The 24,609-nt window shown below is 40.0% G+C and overlaps 1 protein-coding gene across 1 annotated transcript in view; it reads right to left on the bottom strand.

The window, feature by feature from the left end:
* LOC148006785 (uncharacterized) overlaps window positions 1-24,609 on the bottom strand; it is a 48,674-nt gene that overhangs the window by 14,516 nt on the left and 9,549 nt on the right. The window contains 1 exon segment of the mRNA XM_087596722.1: window positions 6,318-8,134. Coding sequence (XP_087452848.1) covers window positions 6,318-8,134 — 1,817 coding nt within the window.

Raw genomic sequence — 24,609 nt, forward strand, 5'->3', positions numbered from 1 at the left:
TTTTTTCCTACACTCTGAACATATCTGTTGGGAGGCCACCTACAGGAAGTACATTAAACAACATCTACCACACCCTGATTGATATCGGCCCCCTTCTGTGCACAGCAAGTGCCCATTACTCACAGGCACAATAGTATCTTTCAAAGGAAGATACAGGGGGCAAGGTGGTATCCACTTCTTCCGTTTGTCATGGGCCAGCCTATTTGTGGTTTGATGAAGCAATATTTCCTCTTTTCAAAGCAATAAAACTTTTTTTGCTGTGTGCTAAGAAGCAGAACTCTTGCTCAGTGTCTTTATTAACTTGAGTTTACATACGACCATGAATAGAATCCCCATGATGGCACAGTGGCTGTATAAGGACAAGTAGAGAAACCTCATTATCACATCTGCCCTGTCTCACTAGTGATGCCCTCATCATGTTATGATGTAGGATGAAGGCCCTAATCAGACACTGTTGCTGTGTTCTTTAAACTCCCAGTTTCCACAATCAAGAGCCCAACAAATCTATGTTCTTTAAAAAAAAATTGACCAGCCTGTGGCCAGAAAATAAACTGAGATAGTAGTATCTTTTGTTTTGTTTTCTTGTCAACTTGAGTATGGAAACTTTAAGGGATGCAAATAGAGATTTAAAGAATTTATTTAGAGCCAGTGAGATGTCTCCGTGGGTTGATGAACTGACTTTTAGCCCCAGAATATATATGGAGGAAGCAGAGAACTAATTTCTGAACGTTGTCCTCTTCTCTCTACATGTGCACTGTGGCACTCACATGTGTGCAAGTAGGTACATGCACCCACACAAGTCACTAAATATTTTAAGTTATTTTATTTTGCAATATTTAATTCAAAAGTATTAATAAATATATTTATCGATTTAGCTACACTGTATCAAAAGCAAATGTAATACTGTATTCATTGAGTAATATTAAATTTTCTACTTCACTTTCCAGTTTTTTATTAACTTTTCATGTGACTATTGGCTATACATAATTTTATAATTCCTACTGTCAATGATGAGCCTCTTACAAGCATTCTAAAGTACATGGCTTTTGGTTCTGACCTATTGAAGTCTGTGACTATATCAACTAGAAAACAAGGTCAAACCACAAGCTTCCATTGACTGGGAAATGAGTCAAATCATAAGCTTCTCCCTTATGATTGACTAAGAAAGATGTTTTTTCATTGATCCTATCATAACCTTCAGAATTTGAACAATTACCACTATCTTAATTGATGTTTAAAGTCGGTGTGCACTGACTTTCACCAGTTCCAACGTATCGTCCTTATACTGACTTATTAACCCTTTCTTAAGTGGATTTCCTTGTTTTGGTTTAAAATGATTTCTCAAGTGGCCAGCTTCTGTTAGCACCCTAAACTGACATTATTGAAGGTGTTTGCAGAAAGACATAGTCTCAAAGCTATTTGGTGTCTACTAATGGACTTAGTGCAGTTCTTTCTGTTTAGAAACACTGTACCCCTGATCTTAAAGAAAAAACAAAACAAAACAAAAACAAATCTGATTTAAACTTTGCCATTGGCAAGCCACTGAGCTGATTTGCACCAGGGCAGGGTAGAATATGATAGGGGTGAATGGTATTTCCCCTCTGCCCTCTGAAGATTTGCTGGAATAAAATGATTAAAATAAATTACATGGGAGAAAAGTGGGTTAATGCATTACTGTCCTTAAGTACAGCACAACATGGGTCAGAAGCTTTGGGCCCCACTCTTTCTAGGGGAAATGAAATACAGAAAATGTCAGGAAACAGCATGCTGGGGTTTTCTCTTGTTGTTGTTGAGCTTTATTGTTTTTTAGAAGATTTTTACAGATAGTAAAAATCATTTATGGAAAGTTGCAGGTTTGAAAACTATACAATAGTTGGGGATAACATGGATTTGCTCTGCAAACTTGATGGGAAATATTGTGTCCAATCTTTGAGAACCTCCCACCTGAGGCTCCATTACTACATCTGATGCAAATCTGACAGAGGCTGAGGTCAGTTAGAGGGACACCGGTTGCACTGTGCATGTCTTCTAGCTCTTAATTGCTAAATCACAACCTGTATTTTTTTTTTAAACAGCATCTGTTGTTTGTGATAGTCCTTACTAGGTAATGTGATACAACTTTAAAACATGTGTTCCTTTCTTCAAGAGAAGCATTTTTGGGGCTGGGGAGAAGGCTCAGTGGTTAAGGGCACAGACTACCATTGAAGAGGACCAAGGCCTGGTTCCCAGCATCCACATTGCAAGGTTCACAGCTGCTTCTAACTCCAGTTCCAGGGGACCAGACGCTTCTAGTCTCTGAGGGTGCCACGCACTCCCACACATACTAAAAATAAATATTAAAAAAAAGAAAAAGCGGGGGAGAGATGTCTCAGCGGTTAAGAGCACCTGACTACTCTTCCAGAGATCCTGAGTTCAATTCCCAGCAACCACATGGTGGCTCACAACCATCTGTAAAGAGATCCGATGCCCTCTTCTGGTTTATCTGAAGACAGCTACAGTGTACTTATATATAATAAAATGAATAAATCTTTAAAAATAATTTAAAAAGAAAAAGAAAAGGAAAAGCAGTTGTCAGCTTGCTTTAATAGTCCATTTTATGTATTTTTGTTTTTAAAAACAGATAAAAAGGTGGGTTGGATATTAGCAATGTTCAGAGGTAGCAAGACCAAGTGAAAAGGGAGTCATTGAAACAACCCAAAATGTTAACTGCTAGAGTTGTCTTAGTCTCAGTCTCTCATCATTCCTAATTCTGTGTGTGTGTTGGGGGGGGATCGTGTTTACCAGTGCACACTTACTGTTGTCCCCTATCCTGCATGGGCTCTCTATTAACACTAACACCAGTGACAGAAATAGTAACTAATGTTTATTTGGTGTTGAATGGTATGTGCTATGTAGTCAGTTTTACAGTTGAAGGTTCTAAGATGCTGTCTAGCACTCCATTGGTCTGGGACTCAGAGCTGGAATCTGTGTCGCTCAATATTGAATGCTAAGTGTTGTGTTGTTTACTGCTTATTCTGTCTTGAGGAGGCTCGCCATCCTAGGAGTAATAAAGTGATATTTGTTACACAAAACTTTACTCTAAATATCTAAAGAGGCATTGAGCATATATTCTTATGCCAGCATGAATTTAAACATCTCTCGACAGCCAAAGATGACACAAACATTTAGTGAAGAAAAAAAATCCTTGCATGTTGCAAGCCGCCACCATGCAGCCTGGGGTGGGGTGGGGTGTTCATGTAACATGTACCCTAGCCTCAGTGACATACCTTAAAAAAAAGACATTTGAGGACAAAGGACGCATCTAATGCTGACTTCTTGTGAAAGTACATGTGGTTAATCAACCAGATAGGCAAACAATTTCATTCTGTAAAGTTTTATAAAGGAAAGTAAACTAAGTACTGCCTGGGAGTTAGTGCTGTGCAGAGCACTCAGGCTTCTCTGATTCTGCCTTCTTCTCAGAACCTCACAGCCAACAGCTGCCTCCATTACACCAAGTCACTCAAAGGAGTTTCCTTGGAGATTTCAAGATACCTCAGAAAAGACCTTGGTAGACATTTTAATTTTACTTTATTTTCAAGATACATGTATCTAAATGCAGTGAGACCGTTAGGAAACTCACCAAAGTAGATTCACATTGCTATTAAGGAGTTGCAGCTATACAGGGCCCAATCTCCTTATCACTTTATGGCGATGGAGGACTTTTATTATTCTTGTAAAATATACATAGTATGAAAGCTGTCATTTTTATCTAAGTTGATAGTTGAGTGGCATGAAGTACATTCACTGGATTGTGGGATTATGATTCCCATGCATCACAATTCTTTTACCATTTCAAACTGAAATTCTATATTCAATAAATACCAGCTCTTCACTTCTCCCTCTCACAGCCCTTGGCAACCACCATGCTGCTTCCCATTGCTTCCAATTTGTCTCTAGGTTCCTTGTACAAATAACATCATATAGTATTTGTCTCTTGGCAACTGGGTTATTTCTTTTTGTGTAAATTCCTTGGGGCATCTATGTTCTGGCATGTGCCACAGCTTTTAGTCTGAATTATGTTCCATTTGTATACAGTGTGTTCATATATGTTTGCATGCATCTCTTGAACAATTGTTGACCTCAGCTAATATCTACCTTGTTTTTGAAGCTGGGTCTCTCTCACTTGAGATCAATAATTCAGGCTAAGCTGTCTTGACAATGAATACCAGGGCACCAGCTCACCAGAGCTGGGTTTACTGGCAGAACATCATATGCCTGACTGGTGTTTTGCAGTTTTATCATGTGAGTTTGTGTTACTGTGTGTGTTCCTAAAACCAGCTTGAATCTAAAGCTTTCCAAAATGCCTTAATACTTATTATACAGAATAATGGGATTACAGGGTGTTCATGGATTATATGATATATTTTGACAATATTCCCCCTTAATTTCTCTTGGGATTGCATTGAATCTGTAGATTGATTTTGGAAGTATGGCCATCCCATGAGCATGCAAGGTCTTTCCATCTTCTAGTGTCCTCTTTAATTTTATTCAGTATCTATAAAATTTTCATTACAGAGGTCGTTCACTTCCTTGGTCAGGTTTAATTCAAGGTTTTTTTTTGGGGGGGGGCTTGGATTTTAAGTTGTTTTGAATGGGATTATTTCCCAGATTTCTTTCTCAATATATTTTTACTGGTTGATAAGACTACTGCTTGACCTATATATTATTATGGTGAGATGTGTTTCTTATATTCTGAGTTTCTATGGGATATTTGACATGATTGAAATGTTATTTCTATTCTATCAAAAAAACAAGAGATTATAGAAATTTATAAAGTTTATTGACATATTGAGCCAGCACTACATCTCTGGAATAAACCAGTTTGATCAGGGTAATTTTGTGATTTATTATTGAAGAGTTTGCAGGTATTTTTAAAGAAATTCTGCATATATTTATGTTGGAGACTAGACTGTGTTTATCTGTTTTTAGTACTATGGTAATACTAACTTCATAAAGAGTTTGGTAATGTAACCTTCTTTGCAATTTAAAAGCATAGTTTGAGAAGCATTTGTGTATTTCATTTAAGGTCTGGTAATTTTTTTATTTGGTAAATATTTGATCACTATTTCACTTGTACTGCTTTCTACAAAGCTGCTCAATTTTTTTTTTTTTTTTTTTAGATCTTCACGATTCAGTTTTGGTAGGTTATATACGTCCAGAAATCTACGTACTTTAGAGTTTTCCACTTTATTGGAATAAATAATTTCTAAGACGTAATGATTTTTTTGAATTTTATTAATGTATGTAGTAACAACTCTCCTTACCCTCCAATCTATTTACGTTGAAGCTTTTCAACTTGTTTTTGTATTTGATTTTATGAATACTATATATCATTTTCATCCCTCCCTGCCCCACAACCTCCTCCCATTTCCTTCCCCAAATTCACACTTTTTCCTAACCCCCTAACCCTAAACACCCCCAACCTAACCCTACCCATCCACTCCTTAACCCTAACGCACACCACCCCCAACCCTTTAACCCTATCCCCTAACTTTCTAGCACTAACTGCACACCCAACCACCCTACTCATAATCCCTACCCTTCTAACTCAGCTTGTTTACAATAGACTCCTGGCATTTACTTTGACCATGTTTTTGAATTGTTAAGTATGTATGCAGATTTCAAAACACAAAGACTATTCCACACAGCCCATTTATAAGGCTTTTCTCAAGAATGCTATTTTCTGCATTCACAGGGTTTCAGTGAATGCAAGTATGAATACTTTTGATATAGTGAGAGCTATAGAAATGTGCAAAGGCTTCACCATATTCCGTACATTCATAGTTTCTTTCTAGTGTGGTATCTTTTATGCTGTTTGTGTTAATTTGGGTTTTAATGCTGTGAAAAGATACCATGACCAAGGCAACTCTTATAAAGGACATTTAATTGGGGGGAGGGGAGGTATACAGATTCAGAGGTTCAGTCTATTATCAAGGTGGAAGGAATGTCAGTGTCCAAGCAGACATGGTGCTGGAGGAGAGAGTTCTACATCTTGATCAGAAGGCAGCCAGAAGACTCTTCTGCCCTGGGCAGAGTTTAAGCATGGGGACTCAAAGCCCACCCCACCCCCACAGTGACATACATCCTCAAAGGCCACATCTACTCCAAAAAGGCCATACCTCCTAACACTGCCACTTGCCATGGACCAAGTATATTTAAACCACCATACCTTTGAAGATCACAGCTTTACTACATTGGCTACACTCATAGGGTTACTCTTTTGTATGTATGTGTTCTTTTATGTAGTTGGAGGTGGCTTGATTGTGAAAAGGTTTTACCACATTGACTACATTTGTAAGGTTTCTCTCCAGTATCAATTCTTTCATGTTGTCAAAGTTGATCATGAGAGGCAAAGAACTTACTAAATTGCTTACAATCATAAGGTTTCACTCTAGTATGTGTTGCTTTATGTTTTCGGAGACTAGCATTACATACAAAGGCTTTACCACATTCATTACATTTGTAAGGTTTCTCTCCAGTATGAATTCTTTCATGCCTTTTAAGGTCATTCTGACCTACAAAGGCTTTACCACATTGCTTACATTCATAAGGTTTCACTCCAGTATGTATTGCTTTATGTGTTTGGAGTCTATCGTTACATACAAAGCCTTTACCACATTCATTACATTCGTAAGGTTTCTCTCCACTATGAATTCTTTCATGCCTTTTAAGGTTACTCTGACCTACAAAGGCTTTACCACATTCATTACATTCATAAGGTTTCTCTCCAGTATGAATTCTTTCATGCCTTTTAAGGCTATTCTGACCTACAAAGGCTTTACCACATTCATTACATTCATAATGTTTCTCGCCAGTATGCATAATTTTATGTGTTCGGAGACTACCATTCCATACAAAGGCTTTACCACATTCATTACATTTGTAAGGTTTCTCTCCAGTATGTTTTCTTTTATGTTTTTTAAGATCATTCTGACCTACAAAGGCCTTACCACATTCATTACATTTGTAAGGTTTCTCTCCAGTATGTGTTCTTTTATGTCTTTTAAGATCACTCTGAACTACAAAGTCTTTACCACATTGATCACATACATAGGGCTTCTCTCCAGTATGTATTTTTTTATGTACTTGGAGATAACTATGATATGCAAAGGCTTTACCACATTGATCACATTCATAGAGCTTCTCTCCAGTATGTATTCTTTTATGTACTTGGAGATAACTATGATATGCAAAGGCTTTATCACACCGATCACATACATAGGGCTTCTCTCCAGTATGTATTCTTTTATGTACTTGGAGATAACTATGAGATGCAAAGGGTTTACCACACCAATCACATACATAGGGCTTCTCTCCAGTATGTATTCTTTTATGTACTTGGAGATAACTATGAGATGCAAAGGCTTTACCACACCGATCACATACATAGGGCTTCTCTCCAGTATGTATTCTTTTATGTACTTGGAGATAACTATGAGATGCAAAGGCTTTACCACATTGATCACACTTACAAGGTTTCTCTCCACTATGTGTTATTCCATGCGTTTTGAGATGACTGAGTCGTGCAAAGGCTTTACCACATTGATCACATACATAGGGCTTCTCTCCAGTATGTATTGCTTTATGTACTTGGAGATACCTATGAGATTTAAAGGCTTTACCACACTGATTGCATTCGTAGGATTTCTCTCCAGTATGAATCCTTTTATGACTTTGAAGTTCATTATGGCATGTAAAGGCTTTACCACATTGCTTACATTTATAGAGTTCCTCTCTAGTATGTGTGCTTTTATGTGTTTGGAGATGACTGTTTTGTGAAAAGGCTTTACCACACTGATTGCATTTGTAGGATTTTCTTCCAGTATGTATTAGTTTATACCTTCCAAGATTACAACGACGTTCAAAGGCTTTACCACATTGATTATATTTGTAGGGTTTTTCTCCACTATGAATCCTTTCAAGAGTTTGAAGCTGAGAATCGTATGTAAAGGCTTTATCACATGGCTTACATTCATAGAGTTTCTCTCCAGTATGTGTGTTTTTATGTCTTTGGAGACAACTATGTTGTGCAAAGGCTTTACCACACTGAGTATTTTCAGATGGTTTCTCTCCAGTATGACATCTTTCATGCCTGCAAAGATAGATAGATGGCACATGAGAAAGCTTTACCACATTCACTAAACTAATGAATCTTTTTACCTGTGGAAATTAATTCTATAATTTGGTCTAATTGTAAAGAAGAATCACATCTTAAGGTTGTATCACTTTGTTTACACTCATGGTTTCCCATTCATTATGGGCTGGTAAAAGTGTTACTACATGGTTCACATTTGTACCATCCTTTATCTCTATAAGATTCCTCATATTTGAAGAAAAATGGAAGAGCTCAGAGCTTTACCACATTGAGTACATTCATATGTTTTCATTTATTGTGAAATACACTACATTAGCATATCACATCGGCCAAGTGAACCAGGACAAACAGAAAGGGATTTCCACAATCCTAGTATTCATAGGGATTTTCTGCTATGTGAGTTTATGGATATATTCCCAATGAAGTTGGCAAACCAACTAATTATAAATATGTCACACTGAGAGAGTCTGCTCAAATGTGGACTGCTACATATATCTTAATTGTTCTGGGAGTGGGGGGACATTGCTTCTTTCAATATCCTTGTGCTCACATGGCTTGTATCCATTGTGACACAGGATATACCTGTAAAAATAACAAATGAGGGGTTGGGGATTTAGCTCAGTGGTAGAGCGCTTGCCTAGGAAGCACAAGGCCCTGGGTTCGGTCCCCAGCTCCAAAAAAATGAACCAAAAAAAAAAAAATAACAAATGAAATGTTTCCACATTGAATTCACACAGTTTGACTTTTTGTTCATCATAGTCATATGGTATAAGAATCAAGGTTTCTCTTCAACAACATTCTTGACTCTCATAAACTGTCCCTCTCACTTAAACTTAACAATGTTAGTATATGAGTAATCAGCTTTACTATGATATATTTGCCTATTAGAAACATAAACTTATCACCTACTCTGTGTGTGTGTGTGTGTGTGTGTGTGTGTGTGTGTGTGTGTGTGTGTGTTATGAGACTAAACAGATTGGCAGGTATACAGAGTAGCTGTAATGTGGCTATGATTCAAATGGTAATATTTGTTAAGGCATTGTTTCCTTGTCTTCTTTCAAGTCAGACACCTGACATTGAGGTACATGGATTTGTGAGAATTTAATAATCAATAAACATAGAGAAGTGCTTTTCTTTTTATACTGTTGCGTTTCTTTAAAAGTTCCAGGACATCCTAACATTTCTTCGGAGGCATGTTCATATCAACTTGGACATGAAAATTACCTTCCATGTCTTCTGAAACTTTGACAATGTTCTTCAATACTATGGTCTTCCCAATTGTAACCTAAAATACAGTACCAGAAAATGTATGATATATTATTGGAAATTAGGCAACATTTAAGTTACTATCTTCAGTGAACCGGACCTTTTCACCTCATTCTCCTTTATTCTCAATTGAAGTTACAGAAAAGCAACAGTAACAAAGGAACATTTGTTTTCTTGTTTTAAAAACTGAAAGAAAATTCACTGTCTTACCTATAGCAGTGAGGTTCCTGTAGGTCTCCTGCATCACATCTTTGTAGAGACTCTTCTGTGAAGGATCCAGCAAAGCCCATTCTTCTCGAGTGAAGTTCACATGTACATCATCATAGGTCAATGCATCCTGAAATATCCCATACATTAACAACAGAAACCATGATACAGATATCACTGTAAATGTATGTTTCTGATATTTCCCTCACTTATTTCTTGACCCAGATGTTCTAATGTAATTACCAAATCGTCTTAGAAGAAAACTGAGTAATAAGGTTCACCTCTGTCATTTCTTTGCTCATTGAGTAGGATATAGCCTTGCAAAAGAAATGCTAATTAATGGAGAGAGAGAGAGAGAGAGAGAGAGAGAGAGAGAGAGAGAGGCGCGCAATATTAAGCACACAGAGAAATTGTATGAACAATTACTAATGGCAAAAAATATCAAGTGAGCGTACAGGCTCATGTCTTTAATCCAAGCACTGAGGAGGCAGAGGAAGGTATATCTGAGGTCTATCCAGGACAGCCAGAGGTACATATTAAGACCCTGTCTCCCCTATGAAAAATTAATCAAACAAACAAGAAAGATAGAAAGGACTCAGAGGATTTTACTAGAGATCCTACAAAGAATTACATTCACTGCAGTTCTGTATTCATCTTCCAGAATCTTGAGGTGGCCCAGTTTAAACTGTAACAGTAATGGGATCTTACTAAAAGGGAATGAATGTTTAAACAGATACAAACAGATAGCTCAAAATATTGGCAATGTAAATGTTGATCCTAAATAAGCAACATAGGACAGGAGCTGGCTCAGCAGTGAAGAGCTATTGCTGGTCTTATAAATAATTGGCCTCAATTGCCAGTAGTTAGAAGGGAGCTTCACAACTATTGATTACTCCAAGTTCAGGAATTCCCAAGCCATTTTCTGACTACAATGGGGATTAGGCATACGTGATGTGCATATTCATTCATACAGGCAAAATATACATATTCATTAAAATAAATCAACACAAACGCAACAGGTAGGAAAAATGTCATATACCTGCAATCCAATGACTCAGAAAACTCAGGCAATATAGCCAGGCAGTATGAATGTCATGAATACATGCCATCCTGAGAAACAGACTATGCTCTCTATCAAGTTTCAAAATTCATAACATGGATGAAGATCAACACAGCAGCATATGCTTGACATGTGCCAAAACCCACAGTCCAACCGATCAGGCAATAATATAAAAACGAACAAACAAACAAAGAGAAAGCTGGGCATGTTGGCCCACATTTAATCCTGGCACTCTGGAGCCAGAGGCAGGTGGACGTTACATCTGAGGCCGCACATTCTAAACAGCTACTTTCAGGACAGCCAGGGCTACATAGAGAAACTTTGTCCTCAAAAACAAAAACAAAATTAAAATTATAAAAAACACCAGGCTTGCAAAATACCTTAGCACTGAATAGCAATTGCTTCAACTGCATCTTATGTGATTTAGGGTTAGAGTCTATAATGCTGAAGGCAAGACAACATAAGAAGGAAGCTGACTAATCAGGTACAACCACTACACAATACACACACACACACACACACACACACACACACACACACACACACACACCCCACACAGGAAATGGGTTGAGTCTATAGACACCCAAATGTCATCCCCAATAACTAATCATCTAGAAAGTTTCCTCCTACGAAAGCTTCTATTGAGAGAACTGATTTGGCCAGAGAAAGGCTGACTCCTCCATGACTGGTTGTAAATTGACAGACTGGGAAACTAGGCCTAAGTTTCTGTTTCCCAGAACTGGAAAAGTCCAAACAAGTCAATTCTAGGAAAACCATCCCTCACAGGCAGCTAATCAGGAGCTTCCAATGACCCTAATAGCCTGCAGCAGCCCATACACTCTTCAAATGCCCCAAATCACTTCTGACACTCTTGATTGCCACATCTTGTAAAATCAGAAAGCAAGTTATATCTTTCCAACATACAAAGGCACAGAATACCCCTTCCCATTCCAGTGGAGAAGAATGTGTACATAGTGAGGGAAGGTTGGACCAAAGCAAGAAACCCAGCAGGACAAACACCAAATCCTGCAGCTCTGTCTCAGACACAAGGATCTTCAGATTCAAAAGGCTTAGATGGCCCTATCCCTGCAACTTCTCATACATCTCTCAGTTTAGATCCTTGAACTCCCTATATGCAGCTCTCCATGACAGGTGTCTCATAACGTGGGTATCTCTATATCTTGTGGTCTCAAATGCAACTCAGGCTTCATCCTCAGATTCATCCCATGCACTCTCACAGTGTCCTCCCTCACTGGGGCTCTGACTCTGCCAAACACAGATGGCTGGAACAGTGCTGAACTGAAACCCCGGGGGAAGAAGCCATAACCTTACATTTTCCATCTTTCTTATTTCCAGAACTTGGGTGCCACATTGGACCAGCAGTACCAGGTTTTATATGAAGTTCCTTCCTGGGTCTAGGAATGACTTTGCCAACTCCCCCTTCCATTAACTGAAGGCTTAGCAGGAGGGACTGTTTCCCTTAATTCACCTTCATAGGCTTCCAATCCTGAGCAAAGACCTTCTCTTTAATGGTGATAATCTCTTTGAAAATTCATGCTTCTGTCTCAGCATTTGGCTGCCATGTGTAACTTCCCAGGACTGCTTTTCTCTACAAACCACAGACTTTGCCTTTATTTCTGCTCAACTTGCTGTTTTTTTCTTGTAGTCCAAAATGAGTTACTAGTAATAATCATCTAACAGATTCAATATTTCACCTAAGAAATATAGCTAATTATTTTTTAATTCTGCCTTACTCAATTTCTCAGAGCATGGGCGGAAGAAGAAAGATTTGGGGTCAAAATACCACATAAATGACCTCTAGCTAAATTTTTCATGGAGTCTATTTTCCACTGAAATCCTATGACCTCAACTTTGACTGCACTACTTGCATGACTCCAGTCTTCAGGTGCTACAACAACAGCCGATTAAGCTCTGAATACAGCTTTCTATACTGTTTGCCATCTCAAGCCCTGACATTTACCATCTTCCTCCAAAGGAGAACATTTCTAGTTTCTCTAGTTTCTGTCCAGCAACAAAATAGCCTTTTTTTTTTGTTCTAACTTGCTACTCTCCTACTTTGATTCAATTCTCTAACCTAAAGCATCTCAGGAAATAAACAGGTTCACTTGTTTGGTCCAGTCACATGACAGCCATCAGTTTGGGAGCTTAGGATAGAAACTCAAGCTTCAAGAAAAGGCAAAAACCATGAACAAATATTGTTTCCTGCTTGGTCACTGTCTCATACTTACCCAGCTCTCTTACCCAGCCCAGGCCCACTTGCTCAGGGATCCTACCACCCTCAGTGTAGAGCCTGCCCACATCAATCATCACAACACAATCTCTCACTGATACAGCATCCAGACATTTTGATGAGGGCATGCCCTCAAGTGAGAGCCCCTCAGATGATTGTAGGCTCTAAAATGTTCACAACTGAAGCTAACTAGGACAAAAGGGCAATAATATATCAGAAATTTTAAAAAACCTAAAATCAAATGACTTAACGACATCAATCATTCACGTAGCAAAAACAAACAAACAAACAAACCACACACACACACATACACACACACACACACACACACACACACCCACCCAAACAAAACCCAAAAATTGATGATTGCAACAACTGAAAAACACAGATTTGCCAAGAAATGAGGAGAGGCAAGCCTTCAGAAGAGGACACTAAAACTGTTTCCCAAACTATCAAAACCTCAAGAAACTCATAACATAGTAAATTTTCAGAAGAGAAAATTGTAGGTGAAGGTCTTTCATTTTCCAGAGAAACAATATAATTAGATTGTAATGAATAGAATCACACAACGTAAATGGTACCAATAATAAAAGGAGATAGAAAGACAGACAGAAAGTGTTTTAAACATGAACTACAAGATTGTAATAACAATTTTAAGAAATTACAGGCCAATTCTCATCCTGTGTATTCTGTTTCTCCTCTTTGCCAATAAATAAAAAAAATTAATATATAAAGGAGATTAGAAGTGGCAAAATCCCAGTCAATTGGACATAGTGGCAGCCTAAGGAATGGGAAAATAGTTTTTTAAACAAATCCATATCTTATAGAGGCCTAATATATAAAATACATAAAGACCTCAAGAAAATAGACTTTCTAAAGCAGAAAATCCAAGTAAAAAATGGGGTGTAGGGGCTGGAGAGATGGCTCAGCGGTTAAGAGCACTGACTGCTCTTCCAGAGGTCCTGAGTTCAATTCCCAGCAACCACATGGTCGCTCACAACCATCTGTAATGGGATCTCATGACCTCTTTTGGCCTGTCTGAAGACAACTACAGTGTACTCACTCACATTTAATAAATACATCTTTTAAAAAAAAGGGGGGGGTGGTATAAATCTAAACAGAGAATTCTCAACAGAGGAATCTTAAAAAGCTGAGAAATACTTAAAGAAATCATTATCATCTCAGCTATCAAGGAAATGCAAATCAAAACTACTTTGAGAATCTATCTTGCACATATCAGAATGGCTAAGATCAAAACAAGTGACAAGTCATATTGGTAATGATATGGAGAATGGGTAACAACTCTCCATGCTTGTAGGGTGTAAACTAATACTGCCACTATGGAAATGAGCATTTCTTAGAGTCCTGGTGCCTCGGAATCCTGAGAATCCATCTATCTCAAATCACAGCTATAAAGCTCTTGGCATCTATCTAAAAGGTGCTCCACCCTACCACAAGGCCATTTGCTCACCTATGTTCATAGCATATTTACTCACACTTGCCAGAACCTAGAAACAACCTAAAAGTACCTCAACTGAAGAATGGGTTGAAGGACCCTAGTTCTTACTGAAGCCCAAGAGCTATCAGGAGGCTTGGCCTGGTGGAAAGTAGATAGGTTATGGGGACCCTAAGGGCTTTTGCCAGCTTTACATCAACTGCCTCCAGTGAAGATTAGGGCACGGCCCAGCTTCATGCCTCGGGCCAAGGCTAGGACAAGTTCCATTCTCCACCCACAGTTCTTGGGAGAAGCAGGGACATACTTGAAAATCCTGCAGAATGTACTGATAGTAGCCTGACCCTCTGGTCCCAGATGAAGAGCTCAAAGGCATGCCATATAAGTGTGAAATGTAAACCTGCTAAGGTAACCTATACCTCTGAAAGTATAAAAACTGCTTGTCACAGCCATTGCAGTCACCTTCCAGTCCCTCACTAGGAGGGGCCCATTGAAGGTTGACCCTGACACACTCCATCCTCCGCCCCCAACACCCACACACACCTACAATTGGTCCTTCCTAAGATGTGCTGGGGCATGATGGTAACAAATTGGTTTGAGTGGCCAACCAATGTTTGGTTTAACTTGAGGCCCTTGACATGAGAGGGAACCCATGACTAACACTGACTGGATTTCTAGGAATCTTGCAGAAACTTAAATGGCAAGCATAGAGACAGCATGGGTCTATGCCAGGTCCTCTGCTGATACGTTATGGCTGTTAGCTTGGTGTCTTTGTGTGACTCCTAACAGTGGAAGCAGGTTTAACTCTGATTCTTTGGCTTGATCTTGAGATTTTTCCTATCAGGTTGCCTTGTCCAATATGAAGGCTTTCGCCTTGTCTTTTTCTATCTTGATTTGTCTGTTAGGTCTGCTCCTTTTTGAAGAGGAAATGGGTGTGTGTGTGGGGGGTGGATCTTGGGGAAAGGATAGAAGTGGGGGTAGTTGGGAGTGTAGGGTGGGGAAACAGTGGTCAGGATATATTATATGAGAATCTACCCTCATTTAAAAACTTAATTCAATATTGCCTAAATGAAAATGCAATGAAGGGAAGATATAGTGAACAAAGAAAAGCAAAATCGGAAAGATAGGGGCAGCAAGATTGTGATACATACAGTTCTGGTTCTATTTTTGTAGACAGTGACTATCACATAGGAATGTAAAAATGCCTTGAAGAGGGGGTTGGGGATTTAGCTCAGTGGTAGAGTGCTTGCCTAGCAAGCGCAAGGCCCTGGGTTCGGTCCCCAGCTCTGAAAGAAAAAAAAAAAAAGTCAAAAATGCCTTGAAGGCTTACTTCCTCCTTCTGATAATCTAGGCCTAGTCAAGGAAGCTTACAGCTTCTGTACAATCTTATCTAGGCCTAGAATGTCGGGGCGTAGGCCTGGTGGATTTAACAAAAGACACAGACTGAGGCCATTTGTGCAAAGAAAATGCCAAAGCTTTACTGAGGTTCACAGAACATACACCCAAGTTCACTGGTTGGAGAATTCCTGGAAGCACAGTGGAAAAATAGGTTATGCCCTCAGGAGAAAAACTGGAACAAAAAACAGGAACTGGGTGTTACTGCCCAGGTGCCAAACAGAAAGATCAAGATATCCTTAGTTAGAAACAAAAGCTTCCATGCATCAGCAAGGCTCAACAGGGGGCAAACATTGAGGTGGATAAGGAGGGTTGGGCACTTGAGTGTTTTTGGCATCTGAGACTTAACTGTTGAATAAAATCACCCTTTCTTGTTCTTTTTGAACTCTGTCTATTCAACTCTGCTCTCCTAGCTGAAACTCTTTATGCTACCCAATTCAAATTGCGTCTGACTGAATTGCTGTGCTTGGCGTCAAATGAACTCTAGTAAACTGCTCTCTTCTCATTCTCTTGCTCATTTGCTCTTTTTCTGTCTTTAGCCTGCCTGTCTCTGTAAAATTCTCCAGGTAAAACTGCCTCCTCCTCTTACCCTCTGTGTTGCTTCCTCTTTACTTTTCCTTCTTTCTTTTCTCTGCCCCCATCCCCAGTGGCTGGGGACCAAACCCAGGCCCTTTTGATTGCTAGCCAAGTGATCTACCACTGAGCTAAATCCCCAAACCCGCTGCTTCCTCTTATATTGCCTCTTTTCCCTCTTCTCTTGAGAGTTGGGCATATCCTATTCTGTCAGATCTTAACCTGATTCATCATTTTTTCACCCACTCAATTATACATTACTTACGAACATGAGTGCTTCCTTCTAAAACTACGTTTACCTTCATCCTTTGATAGCAAAAGTGTGTAGTAATGGCTGAGCCCTACCAGTTAGAAACAGCTCCCCTGCCCCCCACCCCCGATAGTAAATTAACAGTCTCTGGGTTCACAGTGCGATCAAATACTCTGCAACACAGGAGTTCGTGACATTCTCATCTTGGGCCCAGTCTATATCTGTGAAATCAGAAGTTTTGTTCTCAGCAATGTGAAATATATATCATGCAGGAAACAAAAGCAGTCACTTTCTTGTGTTAGCTTTCACTGGTTTGGAATGTGGAATTACAATGTTTTTCATTTCATTCCAAAGGAATACTCATAATTGTTTTTAAGAAAAACTGATGTTTGAATAACTATTCAAATAGAAATAAATGAGATGTTGCACAAAATCACTACATTAACTATATTATGCATTAAGCCTAAATAAACCAATGTATAAAAATATTAAATGTTTAAACGCTTTCTTCATAGCAAAAATGAAAGTGTTACATCTAAAATAAGATACTGAAGGCAGAGAAAACAAAGAGCCGAGTCAGTTATCTAAGACTTTTACATGTTTGCTCAACTGTAATTTATCGTTACTATTTAAATTCAAACAAAACAGTCAATCTGTTTCTTCTATCTTTTTTTTTCTTTTCATTTTTTCGGAGCTGGGGACCGAACCCAGGGCCTTGCGCTTGCTAGGCAAGTGCTCTACCATTGAGCTAAATCCCCAACCCCTTCAATCTGTTTCTTAACCTCGTTTTTACTTCTTCATGCACTATGACTCACTGGCAGAAAGCTCTCATGCCATCCAAATAAAGCCACTTTCTGCATTTTTACAGCATACTATAATAACACATTTGCTTCTCATCTACAACAACTCTTGCTACAGAAAGCTTGATATTTCGTTTCTCTTCTCCACATAATGTTCTAAATAAACATTAGGAAAAAAATGCTTTGAAGAAGATTGCTTCAGCTGGATTCTCTGTTTTCTGCCCTGCTATAGGAATTTGGCAGGAATTTGACCTTGGACTAGGACTTAGGAAGTAGGTTCAGGTAAGAATATTTACATTTGGGCTAGTAACATTCCTTTTCTCTTGTCAAACTAATGAGCCCTTAGAAACAATGATCACAGGTCTTTGTGCCTTGTTTGTTCCTTGACCTAGAGTTGACCTTATTATTTGCTTGTACTAAAAATGGTAGAAAACCAGACTGGGAAAAATAAACCCGCTTCAGCCTCAGCACTGGCTAGAATCATGCTATATATTGTCTAATTGTCTTTTTCTTTTCACTCCTCACTCTCTCCCTTGAGACCCTGTTGACTGACTGAGTTGACTTGGTCACCCTTCATTTTCGAGTGCTACCTACAATGTTGACAACATGGTTCAAGCTCTCATATCCATCTGATAATAAGAGTGCATTAAAGGTTAAAATTATATGGGAGAAAGAAATGGGTTGATAATGCTTAAGCTATAATAACATGCTGTTTTATGACCAATAAAGCACTGACTGTGAGAGTCTTTACCAGTGCATAATTCTTTATCCCCTCCTTTAACCCAAGGCACCCTAGGTCGCCTAGAGGCACCTAGCTGGTCCTCAACAAATGAGCATTGATGTTATTTTCATATTTAGGCTAACATGAATACAACTGCAAGGAACATGAGAATTCTGGTACAATTTAAAACTAATTTCAAGTGCATGGAAACTATACTGAGAAGACTGCTGGGATCCATGGCAATTCTGTCATTTTTATGAGAACTTAGTGTTGGTATGAGGAACCGGCTTTATGGTTGCAGGTTGTCTCCAAACCCAGCAAAGGCAGTGACATCACCCACAGGTGACAGGGACCTGTGCATCTGTTGTCATATATTTCCAGTGTCCTCCTAGCCCATCTCCTACCCTCACCTGCAAGAAGTTATGTCCCTACCCAAATAAAAAGCCAACCCCTCCTGACCTTCTCCCCTTCTTTCTCTTTTCCTCCTTTGTCTCCTCCCCTCCTTTGTGCATCCCCCACCACCAGCAACAATGAAAGTCTCTCAAGTGGAACCGAACTGCCCAGGTGTGGTCTGTCTGGGCACCTGCCTCGATTCCCATACAACACTCTGTTGAATGGGGTTGTTTGGGTGTAGGTATTACGTACACATGTATCAGAATACATATATTAAATATGCACAATTTTACATCAACTATAGGAACACAGTCTTAACTAGTTTTAGTAGGTATCTATGGAAAATCCCAACCTACTGCTATCAGAGTTTACTGCTAAGACACAAGCCTGTGTCACATCCAGATTCATCGTCCAGTTCTATACCATGCTTCATTTTCACTCTTTTTGTTTTCTCAATTAAGTCATACTGATGAAGATCTTGTCTACGTGACAATAAGGATGTATTCTGTGTCACTAAAGTCTACACTGAAGTCCTCTTTCTATGGCTTTGTACATTATTTCACATCAGTTTCAGTTTCACACATGTACTATATAGCTTGCTAAATGAATTATTATGTAGAATATCTTTTACCAATTTATATAAACTGTATATAAGTGATGTTAAAAAAGGAATGTTGGGTATGTTCAATTTGCAGCAAAAGTTCAAGACAATCTAAAGAAAAAGTCTAATAATATACAACAGGACAGCTGATTTCAAAGCTATTTGCCATGTGAAACAACATCAGAATCATCAACAGGATTATGAAGAAATAGTACACATTTTGGCACAATGGAGATTCCATCTGTACTTAACAAAGAGCTACAATGATCAAAAGTTTTAGCACATTTGTGAAAAAAAATGAGATGTAGAAAAAAAGGCAAGAACATAAGCCCCAAATTATAGTCAAGTTTTAATCAAAAGACCTAAGGAAACTGAGCCAGGAAAAGTGTGAACTTGACCAATATTACCTATGATTGCATGTGTATTCAAATGGAAAAAAAAACACAGACTTCCCAACTCCAACAAAAATGACTCAAACTGACCCCTAAACTGCTATATTTCTGACCCTCCAGCCACTAGTGACACCACACTCTAGAGCTCTCTGTGTGGAGGTGGTAAGAAAGGTGGGTTATGGCTCTGCGGCTCCCAATGCCCCCGTGTGATCTCACACAAACCCAGCCCCCCTGAACCCACACACAAACGAAGGTTGAAGAATAACTTAATGTCTTCTTCCACATGATGCCATGTGGATTTTAGTAATGATGTAGAATCTGCCCTACCCACCTACACACCACCCTGCACACCTGAGAAACCTCTGCATCTCAGAAACTCCTTTTGGACTCTGGAACTGAATTTCCCTGAATCACTCCATTCACTGTGGCTGCTGATAGTGGAAAGGTAAAAGGATTTTAACCAAGTATTGCCAAAGGATGATTCTCATAACCTCATCCCTACCAGTTTCTAAACTATTTGTAAAATTTATCACACAAAATAAATTTGCAATACAATCTTCAGAACTTCTAGAAATCGGATTTTCAGTTTTGAAATCTGTCTTCTACACACCAAGAGCAATGCTTGTCTGCACACTGGGCAGTGATATTATAATCAACACACCTTATAAACAGATGCAGAGCCCCCTCCCCAGGGAACCCACACTCAGAGAGGCTCAGAGGACAAGGCCTTCTGCCCAGGACACCACATGTACCAGCAGCACCACAGTCTGGTTCACAGTCCACATCAGTCCAGTGAGATTGGACTCTGATAGCTGAACCAACCTGTTATTCCTGGTGGCTACCACATCTCCCTCACAGCTCTCTGATGAACTACATCAGAGAATATGGAAAGAACCTACAAGCTACCTCCCACTGGTGCTCCTCCTGATTGCTAGGCTCCCAGAGAATGGCAGCAGCCCCTCTATTGGAGGATTAGAGATTGCATGACACATCACAAGCCTTCCCAGCTCTGCCCTTCCACCCCACCCTAGGGGCAGACAGAGACCTAGTATGGTAAATTTGTATTTTATTAGAAACTTCTACTCTCCCAGGTGTGGAGAGCTCTTGGTACCACTTCTAGGAAAATGACAAGTATATTTGCCACTGGGCTAGGACAAGAAAATATGTTAAACAAAATACAGTTGAAAAATGTGGGGAGCCGACTTCCCTAAGACCCCAACATTTAGCAAATTAGGACAGACAAAGGACATATGAAATTTCATCTAATGGACAAGCTCAGTGGAAAAACAAAACCAAACAAACCAGTGTTCTGGCTAAGCTTACAAAAGGGTTGATACAAATCTGGTGGTCAGTGTTGCTTAAACATTGGCTTGCCAAATGGAGGCTCCTGACCTTTAGGGGGAAGTCATCTTCCTACAGACCTAGGACAACATCCCACAGGTGTGAGCCAACTTCTTCTTAGGCTAATACATGCAGGTCTCCCAGCCCCCTGAAGATTTCCTCCTCCCCCAGCCTTGCTATAGTATATAACCAGAGCTTACAAAAATAAAATTGTCACCTTGATCAGACCCTAGTATTAGCGTCCTTCTTCTAGTCTCTTGTCCCCCATTCTCTTCTCGGTACCCCCTGGACCCTCGTTGACTGTCCCATCGGATGAGACTGAGTAATGTGTTCCTCGTATCTTGGTCATCTTGATAAACCCAATACAGTGACCTCGGGAACTTTGTTTACACCTTTTTTCTTCCTTGGCTGTCCCATCCTGCAACAGGATAGTTGGCTCACTCCTGCGGGATGTTGGCCTAGGTCTTGTAGAAAGTTGGGCTCTAGCAGAAGGTCACAATCTGTGGGTCTGGAGGAAATTGGCTCTCAGCAAAATGTCACAGACCTGTGTCTCTAGGGGTCTACAGGAAGCTGGTTCTTTTGCAAAGGTCTGTATGGAGCTAGCTCCCAACAAAAGGTCAGGAGCGTACACTTGGCAAACCTGCTGGACCACCAGAATTGTGTCAGTGCTCCTGGCAAGCCTTATTACTGAGCAATACTGACCCCCAGATTGGTATCCGCACCTTAGCTAGAACCTTAGGTTTTTTCCACTGAGCTTGTCCTTTAGGTGAGCTTTCATATGTTCTTTGTCTGTCCTAATTAGCTCAATGTTGGGGTCTCAGGCAAGTCAGCTCCCCACACTTGGCTATTTTGTTTGTGCCTTACAACTGACCCTATTCTTTGTATGTACCCAGGCAGTCAAAGTGGGTCAGGGGCTGTAGGCAAATTTATCAGCCTGCTGAGGCATGGAATGATTGGAGGGGCTGAAAGTTCTATCAACCTTGGTGGAAGGAACAGGGAGCTGCCTCTGGATAAGAACCGATATTCTGTGCATATTTTGGAGAATTGTTTGTTAACTTGTGGCTTTGCTTTCTATGGCACTGTGGGGCAGAAAAATTATGAAAAACAAACTTGAGGCAGTTGTATTAACCAGCACTCCCCCTAAATCTAACTCTTGGCTTTGCATCTTCACTGCCCCCAGCAGAGACTGTTCGACTCACGCTGCTGGGTCGAGTACAAGGAACTAGATTCAAGGATCTTTTTCTCCTCCATGCTTGTTTCTCTCTTGTCTGGTGTTAGGGGGTGAAACGAGGGTGGGGGGAGGGGGGCTGAGGAGGGGATTAGAAGTGGGGAAAAAGAAACCACAAAGTAGCAAAGACCAGCACAGATCCAGTTAACTGGGTCTAAAATGCTAAAAGAGAATCTAGCCTAGGTAGATTTTACATTCCATGTACGCTATCACCCTTAAGTTTGTTTTAGCTTCAGGTTCCAGGTTAAGTTTTTTTTTTTTTTCTTTCTTAAGATTTATTTATTTTATTTATATGTTAGTACACTGTCGTTTTCTTCAGACACTTCAGAAGAGAGCATCCCATTACAGATGGTTGTGAGCCACCATGTGGTTGCTGGGAATAGGATCTCTGGAAGAGCAGTCAGTGCTCTTAACTGCTGAGCCATCTCCCCAGCCCATTTTTTTTTCCAGGTTAAGTTTTGAACACTTTAAATATAAACTGGAGGCTACAAGTCTGGCCACTTAGATAGGCCATTTACACACCAAACATTTCCAGGATGTTTCTTAAGTACACCAGTGCCCTAAAACAGTAGGTTAGTGACAGTGTCCTAAGTGGAAGGTCTCAGAAGAAGAAAAACATAGAAAAAGGAGAAGCTAGAAAGTATAAAAACTGGGGTGGGGGTGGAGTGGTCTTAAGCTAAATAAGCTTAAGAAGAATATCACCTTGCATATGGTTTAGAAAAGGGAAATGGAACCAAACGGGAGACATCTAGGAAATCAGCAGAAAGATTAAACTACGAACTTAGCAGAAACATCATATAATGGGACACACTCAGGAAAAGTCTAATCAAACGGTGCTGCACAAGGAACTCAGTGTATTTCAAAAATATTCCTTACCAAGCCTATAGTGGCCTTGGGAACCATAGCCCCATAAGGTGGGAAGTGATGTTGTAAAAATGTAAAAATAAAGAGGGTATTGTTGGTCTTTTATCCCGCTAGGTCCAGCACAGCAGTGCCCCAAGATATCTGCTAGGTATCTTGGCAGAAACACATCCCAGCCGCACACTTTCCTACACTCAAACCCCCACATAAAGAACACACAACACAATAATGTTAGATCCAATTGATAAGATATAATTGCTGTCTTAAACATACAAAGCCCAGTACCAACCATCCCTTAGGAACATTGATAACAACCTGTATATACACAGAGCAGACTCTTAACGTCACCTGCCATGGCTTCTCCCCCTCTCCTCTCTCCTGCCTCTTCCTTTCTGTCTTAGTCTCCTCCTCCTCTTTCAAACTTCTCTCCTGCCCATCCTTCCTTCTCCTCCATTCACAGGCCTCCTTCTATCCTGTACCTGCACCTCACCTGTACTTTACAAATTCAATGGGGAGGTGGTTCTGGTGAAGTCACCTGAGTTCTGAGGAGGTGACTAGGCAGCTGTCCTTGGGGCAGTGGAATTAGAATCAAAATACGAAAACTTCAGGGCAAACCACAACAGCAAGAGTTGTTTTCTCAGAATCTTAAGCAGCCTCTCCCAAATGCCCTGGCCCCAAGCATATTCCTGGTTTTAGGGGAGCTGTTTTATCTCTATACCCAGGGACCCAGGGAAAGCTCCCAAGGACTAGGCCCTAGATGCTCACTGGCTCTGCCAAGCATGTCCCTGAGTGTCAGAAGGAGCTCAAACATGGGGATCTCAGGAAAAGGAGGGATAGCTTAGCTTGATCAGGCCAGCACTCAATAAAACTCAATAAAACAGTGTTTTGTTGTTGTTTTACCTTTTCTTTTCTTTCCTTTTTTTTTCTTTGCTTTTTTTTTTTTTCCGGAGATGGGGACCGAACCCAGGGCCTTGCACTTGCCTCTACCACTGAGCTAAATCCCCAACTCCTTGTTTTACCTTTTCTAATGGTTGTCATGGGGTGTCATCTTGCCCATGTGGCTGAACTATGCTTTTCTCAAGAAGAAAACTAAACCTTATGGCACACCAGGCCTTACTGTTGATTGTGATCCTGTAATGCCCCATTGATCAGCTTGTTAGAGGCCTGCTCTTTGATATGGAGAGGGGCCTAGTGGCTGGTTGCAAATCAGGGTCTGGTGCCATATTTCTGGACAATCCTGGTGAACAAACTTGTGTATCCTAGCATCCTAATCTCTAACAGGCCTGGTTAGCTTACTACTTACACGTGGGGTGTTTTGCAGGCAGTCCTCTCTCAGCTAAATTCTACTTGGTGTGCCTTGCTATCTGCTAACCTTTAGCAAATCCTTTACATCATCAATTCTACTCTTACATTACAGCTTGATATTGGATTGCTACCCAGCACATGAGATGCCTTCCACAACCTCCACAAAATAACTCCAAATGGATCTTACACCTTAATGTTAAATGGTATGAACAGAAGTTGTAGAAACCCGGCTTCTGAGTTTGGGACCACGCCAAGGATCTTTCCATACACAAGCCAAATGCTCTGCACAGTTGCACCCATACAGGGAAGTTCTTCAGAAACTGCCTCTGGGTCCAGTGAGTGGCTAAGACCCCACAGGTAGTGGCCAATTCCCACTCA

The sequence above is a fragment of the Rattus norvegicus genome, chromosome 1 (assembly GCF_021556685.1).
Source record: "Rattus norvegicus strain SHRSP/BbbUtx chromosome 1, alternate assembly SHRSP_T2T, whole genome shotgun sequence".
NCBI classification, from domain to species: domain Eukaryota; kingdom Metazoa; phylum Chordata; class Mammalia; order Rodentia; family Muridae; genus Rattus; species Rattus norvegicus.